This window comes from Onychostoma macrolepis, chromosome 21 (assembly GCF_012432095.1).
Source record: "Onychostoma macrolepis isolate SWU-2019 chromosome 21, ASM1243209v1, whole genome shotgun sequence".
In the NCBI taxonomy this organism is placed as follows: domain Eukaryota; kingdom Metazoa; phylum Chordata; class Actinopteri; order Cypriniformes; family Cyprinidae; genus Onychostoma; species Onychostoma macrolepis.
Window position 1 is genome coordinate 17,292,882 of NC_081175.1, and position 19,268 is coordinate 17,312,149.

General features: G+C 35.2%; 1 protein-coding gene across 7 annotated transcripts; it reads right to left on the bottom strand.

The window, feature by feature from the left end:
* Positions 1-1,408: 1,408 nt before the first annotated feature.
* Positions 1,409-18,511, bottom strand: fybb (FYN binding protein b). Of its 7 annotated transcripts, none has more exons than XM_058757286.1 (19): positions 18,288-18,511; positions 13,541-14,480; positions 12,488-12,611; positions 12,332-12,375; positions 6,534-6,547; positions 6,408-6,454; positions 6,118-6,220; positions 5,864-6,023; positions 5,641-5,767; positions 3,854-3,873; positions 3,646-3,715; positions 3,393-3,488; positions 2,959-2,999; positions 2,806-2,866; positions 2,548-2,647; positions 2,290-2,443; positions 2,166-2,199; positions 2,049-2,077; positions 1,409-1,893 (listed from the first exon to the last, which is right to left on the bottom strand). In XM_058757286.1, exons 1-19 carry the CDS (start codon positions 18,288-18,290, stop codon positions 1,871-1,873), a joined length of 2,190 nt encoding a protein of 729 aa, XP_058613269.1. In that variant the 5' UTR covers positions 18,291-18,511; the 3' UTR covers positions 1,409-1,870. The 7 variants fall into 7 exon arrangements, 5 of the variants coding, with proteins under 5 accessions (XP_058613269.1, XP_058613266.1, XP_058613265.1 ...); XM_058757283.1 differs by lacking the exon at positions 18,288-18,511 and adding an exon at positions 15,568-15,811 and having other exon boundaries at positions 2,968-2,999; XM_058757282.1 differs by lacking the exon at positions 18,288-18,511 and adding an exon at positions 15,568-15,807.
* Between the last annotated feature and the right edge of the window lie 757 nt (positions 18,512-19,268).

A 19,268-nucleotide genomic window follows, 5' to 3' on the forward strand; every position in this document is an offset into this window, starting at 1 on the left:
TGGTGTTGTACTGTTGTTTTATTTCTTTTGTTTCCCCTGTATTTTGTTGTTAAAACATCTTCAGAGCAATTACGCACAAAATGAATTACTAATAATTTATGGCGTGTGGTTTTTGTCCAGCCCTTGTGTGGTCAGAGAAGAGATGTCATTGTGAGAAGGAGGGGTTACCATTAAAGGTTACAAGTACACTTGAATTTTACATAATTACAAGTGCACAGGTAAATCATTTATATTATTTATTTAAAAATAGGATTTTTTTATAACGTTCTGACATAAAAAAGGTATAAAACCTGTGTTCTTTGAGGGGTTGGGGTTATATAACTTATCTAAACTAACTAGTCCTTATACAGCTAAATTGTGGCTAAATCTTTATAGCACTCTGAAAGAGTAATAGCTAGAGATGTTTTGGATCAACTTCAAAAATTCATTCAGAAGCCCGTAACCCACCATAGACACTGAGGGAGACTAGTTACCCCCAATAATTAGAACTGGCCAAATATATTTATTTTGTTTTTGCACTGCGCTGCTGCACTCGGATACGTAGCCCTCTGTTTGTTGTTAGGATGACAAAAAGATGTAATTTTTAGGATGATCTAACAACGCTAGTCAATGCCAACATGAACATGACTGAGATGACTCAATTCCGATTCCTGGTTCTGAATTCCAGCGCGAAGCCAGTTTTAGCGTTGAAAAAGAATGAGGTAAGTTAGAAGTAACACTATGTAAACATAAAAAAATATATATATATTTGACAGCTGTTTTACTATAGAAATGTTAAAACGACCGACAGTTATATCAAGCGAAGCAAACTGCTGGACATTTTTCTCAAATATGGTCGTTTTGGTATCTTTACGTGATTAACTGAAATTGACGAGACAAGAAACGTTAGGCGTTTTGCGAAATATTAGACCACAAATAAGAGTGAATGTGTTAAAAAAAATTATTTGCAAATAGTTGTCCTCATTTGTAAGTCGCTTTGGATAAAAGCGTCTGCTAAATGACTAAATGTAACTTAAATGGAGTTCAAAATGAACTAGAATTAGACGTAGAATTTCTTTCATTGTTCTATTCTTTTATATGAACCCCAGTGTTCAAGGTTACGGCCTTGTAGTAGCAAGTAGCCTTTTAGTATTAAATGAAAAGAAAGAAAAAAACAACAACCACAAAATGCTACTCAGGCCCTTCACTTCAAAATAAAAACAATATTTTTTACTCCATAAATCTAAAAACATTCACGCGTCCACAAATCCCTCGTTAACAAATAGACACAAAAGCTTTGATATATTCACCGTAATACAATGCCACAGATCATTATTTTCCAGACACAAAATTTGATCAAATTTTCAGTTAGTAAATCAAGTGAACATAGATGTAAACATTGTTCAATCAACATAATTAGCATGCTGAATTTAAAATTGGTGCAAATGTGTATATTTATTAGCAAGTGATGAAAACAGATCAGTCTTTTGCAGTGTAATATTTACAAAAACACAAGTAAATGAGAAAATTAAGACTGGTTCACTGATCTATATATAATGTTCTCTATTATAGATCAGTGGACTGGTTACAAAATACTGCCTTTCACTCAGGAACAAAAATGCATCTCAGAATTAGTTTCAGATTGATTTATCAAACGCATGACAGGAAAAAGAAAGTGAAAATCTTTGGAAACCTATATTTGGAGGCCAATTTGGGCAAGAAGCCATTTATTTTTACTGAGGCAAGGTAACTATGATATCATGATGGCACTAGGCTGTTTATTTCAACCTAATACTACTTGTGTCTATACAATAAATACACTCAACATCAACAATCAAGAAGACAAATAGTAAGCTGCAGCAGAAGATGAGATGATGATGGTGTGAGGTCTTCAGTCATTGTCGTAGATGCAGTCTGTAAAAGCAGTTTTTTGAAGGTGTGAATTGATTATTTATCTGTTTTAGTAATATTGTCTACATTCTGCCAGTTTTAAATCCCATCCCTTCTAGTAGGAGAATTAACATTTTAAATTTTCACATAATGTTCAGATTAATGAATTTGTCACGTACCATCTCCAATGTCATCATAGACCTCATCACTGAAAAGAAAAGTAAAAAATTTAGTTTTTCACATTCACACATTGACAAAACAATTTACAAAAATAAAAAAAAATCCAAGTAGCTTACTCTGTGTGGATGTTGCTGACTGATACATATCCAACTGAAAATTAAATTTTACAATGTCATCATTACTAATGCTTGCCCTGGTGTAGGTCAAGTCTCATATGGAGTCACATACAATGTAACTTACATCTGCCCTCCTTGTTCCTACAGATGAATTTGTCAGGGTCAGATTTGCTGATGACATCCACAGTCTCCCCAGCTTGTACAGTCAGGTCTTTCCCACTTCCCTTCTTACTGGTGGCAATCGTTGCTTGATGAAGTACCTGAATCTCACCATCGTACTGGTAAAATAAATGCCAAATTGTTTGCTTATAAATTCAATCAAGTAAGCACTCTGTGTTTACAGGTCGCTCAGCATAATGCCATACTGTTATTTCATACGCACCTTAAACTTTTTTCTAAATTCCTTTTCTTCTTTCTCAAACTTCTTTTGCTTTTTTGGGTCCTCATGCATTTTGGTCGCCTTAGATTTCATTTGAGGAAGGCTGCAATAATTAAATATCATTATCATCAAGACAGGCCTATTTAAATGTGCTAATATAGAGTAGTACATTTTAAGAGTACTAATGTGCTAATACATTTACATTGCATCATCCTGTTTTACATCGTTAATGGTAAATCACTTAAGGTAAGACCTGTTTACCTGCTAGGTGATGGAACGGGAGGGAATGAATCAACATCATCATATATGTCTTGGGAAGCGTCTGTGTTGTAAAGACATTTGAAGAGAAAATAATTCACAGTGGGTTTCATAGTTAATTGGAAGGCGTGGTATAGGAATAAAAATAATTTTTACCTTGATTACCTTCAGGTGTAAATTGTGGAGGGGGAGGAATGCTGAAACAGATTGTTAGAAGTATATAAATATTTGATAATTTTATGGGCAAAAGCCACTCAGCTGATTTAATTTAAAATTAAGTCTTTTTCTGTAAGAAAAAAAAGCTAAATCAAGGGAGGTTGAAGTCTTGGGAAAAGGACACAGCAATATTAAATCATCCACATCTAGTAATGTTATAGTTAGAAACGATTAGAAAAGCGTTAATAACAGGAGGCTCAGAAGAATTTCCTTGAAGGAGCTATTTGGCATTTTCACACAGATCGGATTGATTGTGAAATGAACCATTAATCAGTTTGCTTTGTTAGAACAAATGGTTGCAGTTATAAATGCAATTGTGATTGGAAATCAAAAAGTAACATTGTCTGATTCCATCTTACTAATGTAAAAATTACTCGTTATTGTGGACTTGGCTTTTTCTCCAGTCAACCGAGCTTTTGAGCATGTCCAAGAAGTTGCGTGATTTTAAGACAGACCTGGGATCTCCAATGCTATGGTTTCAGAGGAATATAGTATGGATGAGACAGATCCATAATACGAGTGGCCAAACAAACCCAGTAATACAGGCACACACATACAGTATAATGCACACAGATTGCAAACTTTATATTATATTATATTGTATTATAATATATTATTTGTTCTTACCTGATTGGATTAAGATTGGAATCGGGTATGTCATCATACAAATCATCATCTGGTGGTGGAGGTAAAACAACTAAAAACAGCAGAGGGCAGACTTGTTCAAGTATCACCTCTCAAAATGAAACTGTTCTATTTACAGTTACTACTTAAAGTATTAAACAAACCGTACAGTCAATTAGTTGGAAAAAGGATTAGTTGTATTAAAACTTACCCCGCTGCCCATTCATATTCCTGAAATATGAAAGACAAATATAAATTCTCTGTAACACTTTACTATAGGGACCAATTCTGACTATTAACTAGTTGCTTATTAGTATGTCTATTATTGTCGTAGAATATTTATTGCAAAATTGCACTTTTACATTTTATAACATTCACATCCTACCCAACCCAATGATCCCAAACGAAAACAGAATGACATATGAAAAAGGTTCAACTACATAATTAATAGGGGAAATAAATAAATAAAAATAAAAGTAATACTAAATTAAAATATAATAACAATAATAATACAAAACTAATCCTCAAATTAGTAAAGGAGAAAAAAGAATTATATCTCCTCTCAATCTACCTCCTGAATATTTGTATCATTATAGTAAGTAATAAATTGTTGCCATTTTTCAAAAAAGCATTCCCCCCTGCCTCTGATATTATACTTGACTTTTTCAAGCTTTAAAGAGAAGATTAAATCTTTAAGCCACACTGATATAGAAGGAGGTTGTGGGGAGGTCCAAGATAACAATATTCTGTGCCGAGCAAGCAATGATGCAAAAAAAGACCCCCACTTAGTCTGCTTTTTTGAAGTAAAGATTTGGAAACCCTGGGGGTTTTTCCTGCCCATCCAAAAGACAAGATTAACTGATCTATATTTTTGAAGAAAGATTTAGGTAAAAACAGAGGAATAGACTGAAAGAGGTACAGAAATTTTGGAAGAATGTTCATTTTTACCATATTTCTTCTACCTAGTGGAGACAATGGTAGAGCAGCCCATTTTTGAAAAGCTGACTTGATGTATGAAAATAAGGGCGTAAAGTTAGCCGCCATTAATCCAGAGTAGGAACGAGTAATATTTACTCCAAGATATTTGAATTTTGAAGCCTCCAAATGAAAAGGAATGTCATGACCAGACTGATTTATGGGTAGGCATTCACTCTTTTATAGGTTCAGTTTATATCCAGAAAATTGACCAAAATCATCAAGTAGGTATATTTTGCAGGAATAGATGTAGGGTCAGAAACGTAAAGTAATAAATCATCAGCGTATAGGGCTAGTTTATGCTCAATTCCCATGCGGAGTATACCCTGAAATAGAGGAAGTGTTCTAAGTGCTATTGAGAGCGGCTCGATAGCTATAGCAAAAAGTAAGGGAGAAAGAGGACATCCCTGGTGCGTACCACGTGACAAGGTAAAATAATCAGATTTAACGTTGTTGGTATATACTGTATGTAAGCTTGAGGTTCAACATATAATAAACAAATCTAAGATATTAATCCATCCCCAAAGCCAAACTCCCTTAACACTCGACAAAGATATTCCCACTCTATCCTATCAAATGCCTTTTCAGCATCAGCATGCCTATTATTAACATAATGGCTGTTTATTAGTACTTATAAAGCACATATTCTGTATGACCATATTCTATATCCCTAATCCCAATACCTAAACTTAACAACTACCTTACTAATTATTAATGAGCAGCAAATTAATAGTTTTTTGTGGCAAAAGTCGTAGTTAATGGTTTGTTAATAACGAGAATTGGAGCTGAAAATAAAGTGTGACCAAATTCTCATCTAAATCCAAAAAGCAGTATTTTCTTTGTAACTTCTAATGAAACTTTCTTGACTTTTTAGACTGGACTAGAGACTAGAAAATTGCTTAAAGTGGCATCCAGATCAAATCTGCCTTTTCACATTATTAGTTATTAGTAAAAATCTTTGGAATTCTGCAGAATCAATTTAAAAATGTTAAAATTTTGTTTGGAAGTGTTGCAGGCTCTTACAATTGTTCTTCCATAGATTCTACGTCATCATACACCTCTTCATTTTCCAAGCTATGAGGGAGAGACAGGCCTTTATTCTTCAAGACGCTGAAGTCGATCTCAACCATTTCCGTTTTAACATAGCCAACTGGAATATAGAGAAATGACAACTTCATCTTTTTTCAGGGGATCAGTGACCAGTTCACATCAAATATATATATATTTTTACAATGTGTACTCTTACATGATCCATCTTGACTCCGGCCCAACCATTTACCCTCTGGATTGTCAGTGATTCGAATTATATCAATTGACTCGCCCTTCTTAGTGGAGAGGTCATGTTTCCCACCCTTACAGTCAGCTTTAGCTTTTACCTGATGAATAACCTCCAGGGGTGTTGCTATCTGAAGAAAGAACAAACCAGATAAACAATTCTTTATAATCACCATGAACCAGTAGAGTAAACCTCAATAACTAGTTGTTGTGTAATTTACTTACTTTAAACTTCTTAATTGCATCTTTCTCTTTTTTCTCCCGCTCTTTCTGATTTTTAAGTTCTTTTTCTTGCTTTTTCTGAGGTTGACTTAACTCTGCAGCAGACCTATGGTAAAGTGGACCATTAACCATTTATTAGCACACAACACAAGTAAACACTGCAGAACATGAAATTAACCATTTGATTATTGGCAGCTAAAATTGTTTGTATCACTCTGTTCCAGGTGGGTGAGGTGACCGCTATACCTCACCGGCCGTGTCAGCAATAATAGAACGAACTTAAAATGTCTTACCTACTATCGTCAAGATCCTCATATATCTCACCATCACTTCCACTTCCCTAAAACAGGTGAGACATGAGACAGTGCACCACAAACTTTCTAAAAAAAGTATTTGTATGCTTTCACTATGTTTCTCACCTCGTTCTTCTGGCCTGTAATGATAAAATGTGATAAAAAAGTATTTAAATTAGTAAGAATTGGATTACATACACTATTGAGCTTTTATCCATTTAAAATATGTATATATATATATATATATATATACACACACACACATATATAAACGTGAACTAGCAATGCCTTGAAAGTGGACAAGTTTGACAAAACGTGTTTAGGGTTCAGATTGCGCTATATGTGGAGAATAATGCACGGCACTCAATTTTTTTCAGGTTCACTATTTCAGAATCTGTTCTTTTAAACTTTTTGTTTATGAAAAAAGTTGCACTTTTTTGACAAAAAATATTAAGCAGTACAACTGTTTTTAGCATTGATAAAAATAAATAAGCGAATCAGAATGTTAGAATGATTTCTGAAGGATCATGTGACACAAAATTCAGCTTTGCATCACAGGAAAAAATTACATTTTTAGAATATTAAAATAGAAAACAGGTATTTTAAATATATAAAGGGGTGGCTGATTGCGATTTCACTTTTTTAACGTTAGTGTGCAATGTTGCTGTTTGAGCATAAACAATATCTGCAAAGTTACGACGCTGAAAGTTCAATGCAAACGGAGATATCATCTTTTAAAATTTAATGCCTACAAAAATGGCTCGTAGGGACTACAACGAGTTACTTTCCAGATTTGTAACCTCACAAACCCAGAAATTTACATAAACCTTGCCCACAGGAACATGCAACAAAGGGGACGAAGCCATGCTGCGCTGCTTTAGAGAAGAGGAAGAGATGTTGCCATGCTGTCAACTAGGGGTGCACGGCATGTGTTCATATACGAATCGCGATTCTGTCTTCTAACGATTCTAATGGCTTCACAAGTTTCAAAATCAGTGTTCTAAAGCAGCGGTTCTTAATCGTGTTCCTTGCGTCACCCTGCTCTGCACATGCTCTGCTCTGCATCTCTCTCCCTCATTCAGATCATCAGCTCATCAGCTCAGCTCCAATAACGAACTGTTCCAATTATACACTTTATGTGTATAGACAGACAGATATTTTTCACATAGCTATGAGAAGCGTTAAACATGGACGCACATGCGGTTGCCGTGCTGTATTAAAGCTTTAATCAGGATAAAACCGTATATTAAAAGCTAACATAAGCAGTAGCATTTACAAATAACAGCGTATCTAAAAATATGAGGCAACAACAAACAAAAACATACCATTAAGAGCTCTTCACTAATATCCTCTGCATCTCAATCAGGCTCAAATTGATAAGCAATATTGAGACCAATGTTCCCTCAATTTTTTTTCCTTGCTGAGCAAAACTTTTCTCTATTTGGCGGACATTTCGGGCACCTGAGCAAAAGCATTCTTTATACTCTGTAAAGTGTTTAACGTTTAACTTTAATGTGCTATTTATATTTGATTTGACCCTTGATGTAACTAAATGATGTACATTTTAGGTGACCTGAGAAAACATTTTTTACATTATAATACACTGCTGTTCAAAAGTTTGGGATCAGTAAAGATTTTTAAAGAAGATTCTTGCTCATCAAGGCTGTATCTATTTGATAAAAAATGCTGAATATTATTTCACAAAATAATATTGTGAAATATTATTGCAATTTAAAAAAAGTTTTCTATTTTAATATACTTTTAAATATAATTTATTTCTATGAAGCAAAGCTAAATTTTCAGCATCATTTCTCTGGTCTTCAGTGTCGCATGATCCTTCAGAAATCATTCTAATATGCTGATTTTTAATCAGTGTTAGAAACAGTTTTGCTGCTTAATATTTTTTGGGACCTGTGATATTTTTGATAAATAAAAAGTTAAAAAGAACAGTGTTTATTCAAAATAGAGATTTTGTGTTACCCTATACACTATTCAAAGTTTGGGGTCAGCAAAAAAAAAAAAATCTTTCTTTTTTGAAGAAACTTTAAAAAAGTTTAAAGAAAGTTAAAGAGACATTATTCAGCAAGGATGTGTTAAATGAATAAAATTGATAGTAAAGAATATATTGTTAGAAAATATTTCAATTTTGAATAAATACTGCTCTTTTGAACTTTTTACTAATCAAAGAATCAAAGAAAAAAGTAACAAGTTCCAAAAAATATTAAGCAGCACAACAGTTCCACTGTTGTAAATCAGCATATTAGATCAGCAACACTGATAATAAATCAACATATTAGAATGATTTCTGAAGGATCATGTGACACTGAAGACTGGAGTAATGATGCTGAAAATTCAGCTTTGCTTCACAGGAATAAATTATATTTTAAACTGTGTAGGTATTAAAATAGGAAACCAATATTAGAAATTGCAATAATATTTCACAATATCGCTGTTTTTTTGTTTAGTTTTGTTTTTCTGTATTTTTGAAATAAATACAGCCTTGATGAGCAAGAGACTCCATTAAAAAACAAGGTCAATTATTTTATTAGGTTTATAATATAGGCCTAACATAATATAATATAATATCAAAACAAACTAAAGCATTTATACTGATAGAATAGAATAGAATAGAAAACAAACTGAAGCAAAACTTAAAATGAGATCTGTAAGTTAAATATTTTCAAAAAAACGTAAACATGTGAATTCTTATATTTTTAGGGCTATCTAAATATCGCTATGAAGCACAGTTTGCACAATACACCTGTGTGAGACTGTAAATGTCTCTGAGTTTTGTTACCGTTCTGTGACCATCCTCCGCTATTTCCAGCACTTAATCAAGCCACTCTTCTTTAATATATGAGGACGTTTTATTTCATGTCATTGCGTTTGTGTTGGCAACCATTGAAATATTCTTTCAACAGCGACTCATTTGGCGCACATCATTCTCTTTCTATGAAACCTGTAAACCGAATTCACCAGTTCTAACTCTATAGTGGCACCAGCTCTATAGCGGTTTGCCCGAGCATTGCAATTCTTTCGCTTTTACTAGCCCTGCGTCCCAATGTCGTTTAAACTAAGGGTGTTGCAATATACCGGTATTGACGATAACCGTGGTATTCAAAGCAACAATTATCGATATCGAGTTAATTTAGTGTGTGACGATATACGATATATTGGCGATAACCGCAATATTTAAAATGAACAGGATTCTTATGATAACAGCACATGTAAATACTCCAGCGCCAGTACCTGGTTGACCTCCAGTTGGCAGTATTGCGTCTTAACTCTGACACTTGTCAAACAAGAAGAAGACGCAGCGCACGCAGCTACTCCGAGGAAAGTCATGTTCAGTTATACAGAGTATGTTGTGATTATTTTATTAGTCATAGAATGGGAAATGTTACATTAACCTGTTAACAGAGGTTTTCTGTGTTCATATATTTAAGTAAAGGGTGATTATTTTAATAAGTACCGCGTTTTCTTTCCTCGTCTTATTTTTCTATTTGCAATCAATACGGCCTGTGCGTAGTAACACTTCATTTCTTTGTTCAAATCTATTATTAACAGTTACACGATTAAAACTGATCTTGAAAAACTGAGCGACCACATTGCTATATTAAACTCTGTAAAATGGTAAGTTGGTCGCAGTGCCATGCACTTAATGCCTCATCTGCAGTCGTTCTAGATGCACATTAAAACTGAATTAGCAGCGCTCTTACTGCATGACTTCAGTGGCGCCGGCGCAACTATAGGTTAAAGAGCTTAAAATACGGGTATACAAGCTAACAGGTTAAAGTATCTGTTTAGATGTTAATATGGCAACACTTTACAATAAGGGTCATTAGGTAACAATAGTTAATTACATTAGTTAACATGAAATAAGAATGAACAATACTTCTGCAGCATTTATTAATCTTAGTTCATGTTAATTTCAGCATTTACTAATGCATTATTAAAATCACAAGTTGTGTTTGTAAACATTAATGCACTGTGAACTAACATGAACAATGAACGACTGTATTTTTATTAACTAACTAAAGATTAATAAATTGTGTAATAAATGTATTGTTCATTTCACAGGAGCTCCAAAGAAGACAGAGAAAGCCAGAGTCTTGTACCCCGTGTTTATCAGTATCTTTATGTTCGTTGGGTGAAAAAGAAAAACTCAATAAACAAAGTAAAAAATAATTTGACTGATATCCCCCCCACCCCCCATCTATATGGTTTCTATAGATATTGCGATATATCGATATCGTGAATTCTTATGGCCACAATAACTGTGATATGAAAAATCTAATATCGTGACAGCCCTAGTTTAAACGGAAGTTTTGTATCCGACTAGTCTAAAAGCTAGAAACCCCCAAAAAATGGCAAAATAAAAAACTGCATGTATAACAGCCTACACAAATAATTAATCTTTGCATGACACTGTCAAATCCCTCAATGAAATCTGCTAAAAATATGCTTGCCTCACGTTATCATCATTTAATTTTAGGTGGTCGTTAAACAGAAAATAAGGAAGAGCATACACCAGTGCATAGCTTATTATTCAGATCAGCTGGAGCAATGCAGAAATGGAAAATAGACTGACAGAATTCTTCATTTTCATATAATGTTAGCCAACATATTAAAACACAAGTCAAAAACAATAGGAAAGTTTATCAAGGAATAGCATTAAACGGCTTTTAAAAATGTACTTCATGTTGGCTATATTGTCTAAAAACAAAACAATGCTCGTTTTACTCAGACCATGCGCATTTGTTCAGTGAATTTAACATGTTAACGTGGTCTGACGAAAGACGGGACTAGAGGTGATTATGCACTTGAAAAAAAAAACGCGCTTGGCAGGAACTGAAGTTACAGGCACGCAGAGAGATAACTACAAGCAAGCAGACAGTTTCGAAAAGAGACTGGAAATCCCGCACCACCACCGAAGTGGGTCTTCGTTTTAGAGGAATAGATGGCGCGGATGGGATCGCGGACCGCAGCGGCGGGTTGTAGTGTATGACATGATTGACATTTGCTGGCTTTGGCTAGCCTCCAAACTAACGCATACGTGCCTGTATTGAACATGATTACGCATCGCTCCAGTAGAGTTATTGTAAGCCAATTTGACATTACACAGTTTACACAAAACTTTTCCGTTTCCTTCTAATTAAAAATAATCCCACACCTTGCTGGTTCTTTGTGTGGTCATTTCGAGCTCGCCGCAACTGACATGAAGAAAAGGCATGCGAGGTCTGAGATAAAAATGTAGTTTCTGCCCAGATACGCTTTTAAAAATATTTATATATTTAAATATTTTGATATTTATTATTTTTCAAAAGTTTTATTTTAGCTTGTTGTTAAAATGTTTTAAATGTAAGGTTAAAATTATGCTAATTGTTTTCTCTCGTGTAATCGACTATTGATTTCAGTGTCGACTAGCAGGAGCTGTACCGTTTAGTCGACTAGTCGACTAGACCCGCACATTCCTAATATCCACCCTATCTGCCCTAAATAGTATTGACAATAACTACTATCACAAAGAATTTAGGATGGATAGTATGCACATTTGAACGCAGGCTAGAATTCAATCAAATGGCTTTCCCAATTCATTTTTGCATGTGCGCAGAAGAAGTGCTCGGCCGTAGCTTAACCAGCTAACCAATCTGAGCCCATTGCGTATTTCTGAGGGAGGGGCTTCATAAAAACAGGAAATCATCAGCACGTTTATAGGAGAAGGGACAGAGCGGAGTAGAATAAAGGTAAATTATGTGAAAAATAATGCGTTTTTAAAAAAAGAAGCATTAACACGTTAGACTGCACCCCATAAACACAATCAAGCCTAGAAAAAACACAATCAACCATCCCTTTAAATTTTCACTGTATTTTTAAATGCAGTGTTGTGAGTATGATTGTGTTAGTGAATATATAGGTCTTACCCATTCTAAAGCTGTCCACATCATCATAATTCTCATCTTGAATTCTGCAGACAGATATAAGGTTGTGAATTATCACCAAATTCAGATGTTAAAGGAATTGTCATAATCTGATTCATTCGGCCACAGTGCTAAGTGAGGCATTTCTGTGGTACTCACATAGGTCCTGGATGTCGTGGGGGCAGGTTGGGACGTAAGGCTTGAGAGGGCAGGGGCGGAGGCGGCTGACTGCTGGGGTGAGAGGCGGGTGGGGGAGGGGGAGTTACATTCTTTGGTCCAGGACCTACAAAAAAATAGTTAACCTCATGACCAGTTCACCCAAAATGTCAATTCTGTCATTATTTACTCACCCTTGTGTCTTTTCATACCTGTATGACTTTCTTAGTCTCGCAGAACTCAAAAGAACCCCACTAACTTACAATGTATGGACAAAAACACACTTTGAAATTTTCCACAGAAGAAAGTCATGCAGGTTTGAATCAACATGGCATATGAATTTTTATTTTGGGGTGAACGAAGTTTCACACGGTGCTAAGGGCAAAACCTGGTCCTATACAGTATCTCACCATTACCACAAGTTAAAATGAAAGCTATCTCTAAAACTATGTTCCTATTTTAAATTAGCTTCCCTGTTTTTCACTGACTTCAGCTCTCAAGTGAAAAGAGAAACTCAAAGGAGGAAGTTAGCTCAGCACATGCAGGAAATCTTGAATTTCCAATATTTTGTTATTGCTGTTAGATACCACATGCACCTGAATGTTCGTTTCATGATAGTGTGCTCTGATGCTGATTCACATGCTGTAATAATGCATTGTGTGTTAACTAACTAAAGATCAAAGACAAGTATGCTGCACTGTGTCAAAATGCATAAATTATACAGTCATGTGATGTTCCTCATTTGGAGTTAAATTACTGACTAAGATGTGCATCTGTTCACAGTTTCTCGTCTTTATGGCTTTATGGTGTTTATTATATTGTGTAGGCTTGCTAACTGTCTCAGAGGAAAGCAGAGCAGTCACAAGCAAAACCACGGAAACCACTTTGGCCCAATGTCTACTCTAATGTGCTTGTATATGAGCAGTGACTGTTTTGCGTACAAAGTCTTTGTGGCTTTGATGTGACTGATGAAGTGCTCACTGCTTAGTGTTTTGTTACCTCAGATGCTGCCATACAGAAAGCTTGTGCATTTCATGCTAGACAGGCAGTACTCACTCTCTGTTGTAGCCTCTGAGCCCTTCTTGAACTTCTCAAGGTTGACTTTGGGCGGTCTGTTAGGTTTGGCAGGAGCGCTGCCCAAAGCATAGGTATTGGGTAATGGTTTCTTCTTGGGTGCCGAAGGATCATCGTTGGCTGTCTGTACAGGAGGTCCAGATGATTTTCTTGGGATGTTGGGTTTATTAGGCGTTATAGGCTTTGAGCCTGACTCATTAGCACTTGGTACTTTAGCGCCTTCTTTAACGCCTTCCTCTGGTTTGATGAAGCTATTTTTAACACGGAAACTTGATGGTTTCACATTAGATACTATGGAAGGTTTTGCAGCAGACTCCACATTGCTGCTTTCCTCCGGCTGCTGGCGTAGCATAGCTATGGTGCTTTTTGGTTTGGGTGCTGATGGCATTTTTGGAGGAGTGGGATTAGAGCTAGGGCTATTGTCTTCAGCTTTCGGGGCGTCTTTGATCCAGGGTGGTTTTGCCATTGGAGTCATTGGCTTTGGACTCGTTACCTTTGAATCATTCACCATGATGCTTGAAGGAGGCTTCTGTAGTGGTACCTTCGGGAATAGGACCCTTGGAGTCTCAGAGTCCTGGGACGAGTCTGGTGGTTTGGGTTTAACGGGAACTTTAAAGTTGACTCTGTTGTTCTCGTGTGTGTTTTCAAACCTAGTCCCAAAAGCTCTTAACTTCGGAGTTTCGTGCATGTCTGGAGCGCTTCTAGCTGTGTTGACTGTGCTCTTAGGTTTAGGGACAATTGAGGTAGTAGTTACTCCACCAGATAGGCTACTTTCAAGAACAGGCTTCTTAGTAAGCACCGCTGGGCCTGAAGACAGGGTGGGCTGGACAGGTGGTTTTGGACGAACACCTGGAGTCCCTTCCGTAGATACACTTCCTGCTTGGAAACGAGCCATGATAGATTTTACGTCGGACTTGTTGTCCTGCAAGCAAAGATTTAAAGTCAAAGTTTGAGGAACCAAGACAAACCTGGGTAGAGTGTATACATCCGTATTTGTGTTCTCGTCATTCTGGTTTAGCTTTTATCTGTTCGAGATTACTATTATACCTCATTTTGTTACATTTAAATGTATTTATTTTATGACACTTTTATCCAAAGCGATTTACATTAAATTCAGCATTTTTTAAGTTCACTCCCTTGAATTAAAAAAACATGACCTTGGCACCATAAAAAGTAGTGTTTTGAGAGCAAAAAAACGAAAAGAAAGAAGATGAAAGTGCACTTCCATGAGCACTACAAGCCAACACTCTGACAAAAATTATATTTGGTCACACAGTTTTCATGGTTTGACCAAAACTAGTCTACACTGCATTACCACTTATCTTATTGCACTCAATTGCAATTGCATAGTTCAGTTGGGTAACAATGTTTTGTAAAACTCTTTCAGGGTTTTCCTTCCTATAGGCCTCTACAATTCATAACCAAGATATACTGCTTGACCCCGATGAAGGGTTTCGGTAAGAGTTAATTTGGCATGGAGTGTCAGCATTTCTAAAAAAACTTTAAAAGTAAATAAAAAACATGTACTTTAAAAACATACTTTATCTTGCTGACATTGTTCATTGACAAGCATATCTAGGATTGGTTGGCAATTTAAAGCAAATTAACTATGTATAAACTAAAAAAAATGCAACATAATCTTTCCAATTTATAAAATATTGAAAACATTTTTTTATAAAATATGAATGGTACTATGAATAATATTAGGAAATATTACAAACTTGACATCAGAGCAATGTAAAATACAAAATCTCAAGCTTACATACTTCCAATGTCTGTCTTATTGAATGTGTTCTATTTAGATTTTTGAATTAGGGTTAAGTTTATGTCAAGTGTATTTCTTTTATTGTATTGAACTGTCAATTGATTCTCTACAAAGATTGATCAGATTTATGCTCATTATGTTGAATAAGCCACCTGAACTGTCTGTCTAATAAATCGAGTAAAACATGTAAAAAACAGAGATATTTGACATGTAAGTCACATTGCAAGTTAAAGATATCTTTTACCTCTGATTCTGGGTCTTCAGTACAACTTAGCATACTTGATTTCTTCATCAGAGCTGTTTGTAGTGAACTGCACTGAACATGAGAACTGTCTGTGATCACACAGGAACTGAGAGCATTTATCATACCAAACTAGCAGGAAGTCGCTATGCTCACTATATAGTACTCGTATACAAAAGAATAAATAGATGAAAAGAAAATACTTTTTTTCTAACAGCATATATATAATTGGTGATAGATGTGTAGGCCACAGTGAAATGCAGGATAAAATAACTTTAGCTTTTAAAGCCCATTTGTCAACTGGTCGTCATTCAAATGTCGCACAATTGGATGCAAATCTCTTTCTGGAAAAAAAACGTCATTTATGTGTCTGCAATATGTTCCTGATGTGTAACCTAGCTATTTTTTTTCCCAGATATCTCAAAGCTACATGTCTTTGTTCTCACAGAAACACAATCCTCTGGACCAGTGTTAACATGTCTAGCGATACCAAGCCATACATGAGACACTCTCATGGCGACGTGTGTGACGCACCCTTGGTAACGAGTGTTTGAATCAGGACAGACCTCTCACCAGGAAGAGCTGATAAGCTCTGGACTAGCTTCTAATGTGACTGGCCTGACCCAGAGGTACACACTGTGCTGTTGACTCGCTGAGCAAAAAAGAGAAACTGTTAGACACAGGAACTAACATTGGTCAACCAATTACAATATCACTACGCTCTTGACAAACAACAGCACTGTAGACTTTTCTCACAAGTTAACTGAAGTTGTTTGAAACCACATACATTGCTTCTGTATATGGATATAGAGTAATAGGCAACACTATTTTTTCAAATGTATGAATATATATCTTTGCATTGTTGTAAAAAATATCCGCTTACATTTACAGTAAAAAAACAGCAGCTGTGGTTGCCAGAAACGTATGTATAGACGATGCACAGGGTACATACACTATAGACAAAACATGGTACAGTGGAAATTTTAATTTTGTGAACTCTGATCGGAAAATCATATATTAACAGTTTGATATCTTAGTTCCACACAAAGAATTCAAACTTGAGAGCTCAGGGTTTGTAGTTTTGTGAGAAAATTGAGTCATTATTTATTTTTTTAGTCATTTATTTTATTTTTTATTATGATTTTAGAATTTCACTATTCTGTTTATCCTGTTGCCCATATTCACTGCAGAGTTGTGTCAGTAATTATTTATTATTATTATTTTGTATTATTATTAGTTTTGTCTGTCTGATTAATTGATTAACCCCAGTATACCAGTGTCCCACGGGGACCAGATAGGCCTAAAATCTATCATTTCTGGTTTAATTCGGACCCTGTTGCGGGATCTGAAGTAATTTTGCATGGCTAAATAATTTAACGTGACCGTGACTGCTAGACTTTCTAGTTGCAGACGTTATAGTTTAACATGTCCATATTTGATGTGATGAACGACGCCTGTATTTACACTGCTTGTGTGAACTTGCACCAAAAACCTTGAGACATCATTTGTTTGCAGATGCCACTTGGATTGATAGTTTGTTATCTATTGCAGTGAGATCACACAAAGAGCATGTCTGTGTAATCTCAGACATGGCCTCAGGTTCTGTGCAACTTGACATCAAATGACTGTCATGAAAAAAAATCATGTTTGAATGCAAGCTAACTGTATTGATACGTATTGCTCCAAGAATGCATTCAAAAATGAGTTCTAACATCTACTGGGGTAAATACAAAGTCCATTTTTATTTATTTATTAATGGCCGTTACTACCAACAACAGCTGTACTGTTCTATGCTCCCGACATGCAAAGCAGTCTCACAAAAAGTCCATAGTTCCGTTCTTTGGATAGATGATTTGTGTAATGTGTGTTTTGAATATGACACCTTGCATGTGTTAACACGTGCTTAACAAAGAGCCAATGGATAGTCAGTGTGTATTTCTCAGATGGTTACGGAGTACCTTAGATGACCATGAGAAGGTTATTTGGGAGATCCCACATTGTGCCCGTGATGCAATCTAAAACAGGTGTCCTACTGTAGTTTCACTTTGTTAATGTGGTATTATTGAGCTGAAGCTGAATGCTTTGTTGTGACCACAAAGAGCAAAACTAGATATAAAATTAAACTGGTCTGTGGCACATTCTATCGCTGGATTAAGAGAGCGAGGTAAGGTGCATCTAGGCAATGAAACCAGATGGTAGAGGAATTCAAGAGAAACTTAAGTGTGTGTTCAGATGAAGAGGAACTGAGTTGTGTCGGTGAAGCAAAAACTGACCAAACATTACACAATCTTTTTTTTTACACAATCTAATTTTGCAAAAACTCATGATAAAATCCCCTAAATGTTTCCCAGATGAACTTTTAAAAATGTGAATTCCAGTGAAATTTTGTAACAGAAGCAACATTTAATTTCATAGCAGGTTATTTTTTGCATATTTATCATTACTTATTTATCTAACAAACAAAGTCTGTGATAATGAAAAACGCATGAACACATGAACAACAGAAATATTTTAGGTGAAAATTAACATGAGTTAATAAGTAGACAAACTATCAGATAAACAGATAAAAGACAATTTATGCACAGAAAAACTCCTGTACCCGCACCATCTGATTTCATACCATAAATTTCTCTGTCAGTATCTCTAAAAACTGCCATAAAGTTTGCGAAGTTAAAGACACTGGTCAATTACAATTCAGGAATGAAACCAGAAAGAGAACTCACCATGGTGGTGGTAGAGCCAAAAATGATCCTCTCCCAGATGTTCACATGGACTGCTAGCTCACAACTGGACTGATGAATGTGTTTCTGTTTGCTTCGGTTTATTTGTGACTGTAAATGCCTGCCCACTCCTGGCTACTTCCCCTATCTGCTGGCAGACCGCTGCACTGTCATCACAGGAAGCCATATCTCTCTCCTCATCAAATCTATTTGCCTATCCCATACTGCACAATTGCTCTTTCTATACTCACATATGCTTCCCTGCTCAGCATGATGAATGAATACTACAATAACACGTATAAAAAGTCGAAAAGCATTTTTTTCCTTTTTTATCTGAACCCTCATTGTTGACAGGAGTAATAATAACATTTTTAAAAATATATTTAGAATGTTCAAAAATTTCAGGGAAGTAAAACATTTTTCAAATAAATTAATACTTTTATTTAGCAAGAATGCATTAAATGAATCAAAAGTCACAAATGCATTGATAATGTTACAAAAGAATTCTATTTCAAATAAATGCTGTTCTTTCCATTCATCAAAGAATCCTGAAAACAATGTATCACGGTTTTAAATATTACGCAGCACAACCGTTTTTGCCTTTTTTAAGCACCAAATCAACATACTAATGAAAATGAGAGGTAATTGTAAAAACATAATTGCTGCTTAAAAAATTATCTTTTCCATCACGAAAAAACCCAAAACATTTTAAAATTAGTGCTGTCAAACGATTAATCGCGATTAATCACATCCAAAATAAAAGTTTTTGTTTACGTAATATATATGTGTGTGCTGTGTTTATTTATTATGTATGTATATGTGTATGTTATGTACCAGTATTACTGTATGTTAAGAAAAATGTTATGTTTGTATATATTTATAGAAATATGCATGTAAATATTTTCAAAATATATACTGTATGTTTGTGTGTTTATATATACACATAATAAATATACACAGTACACTCACATATATTATATAAAC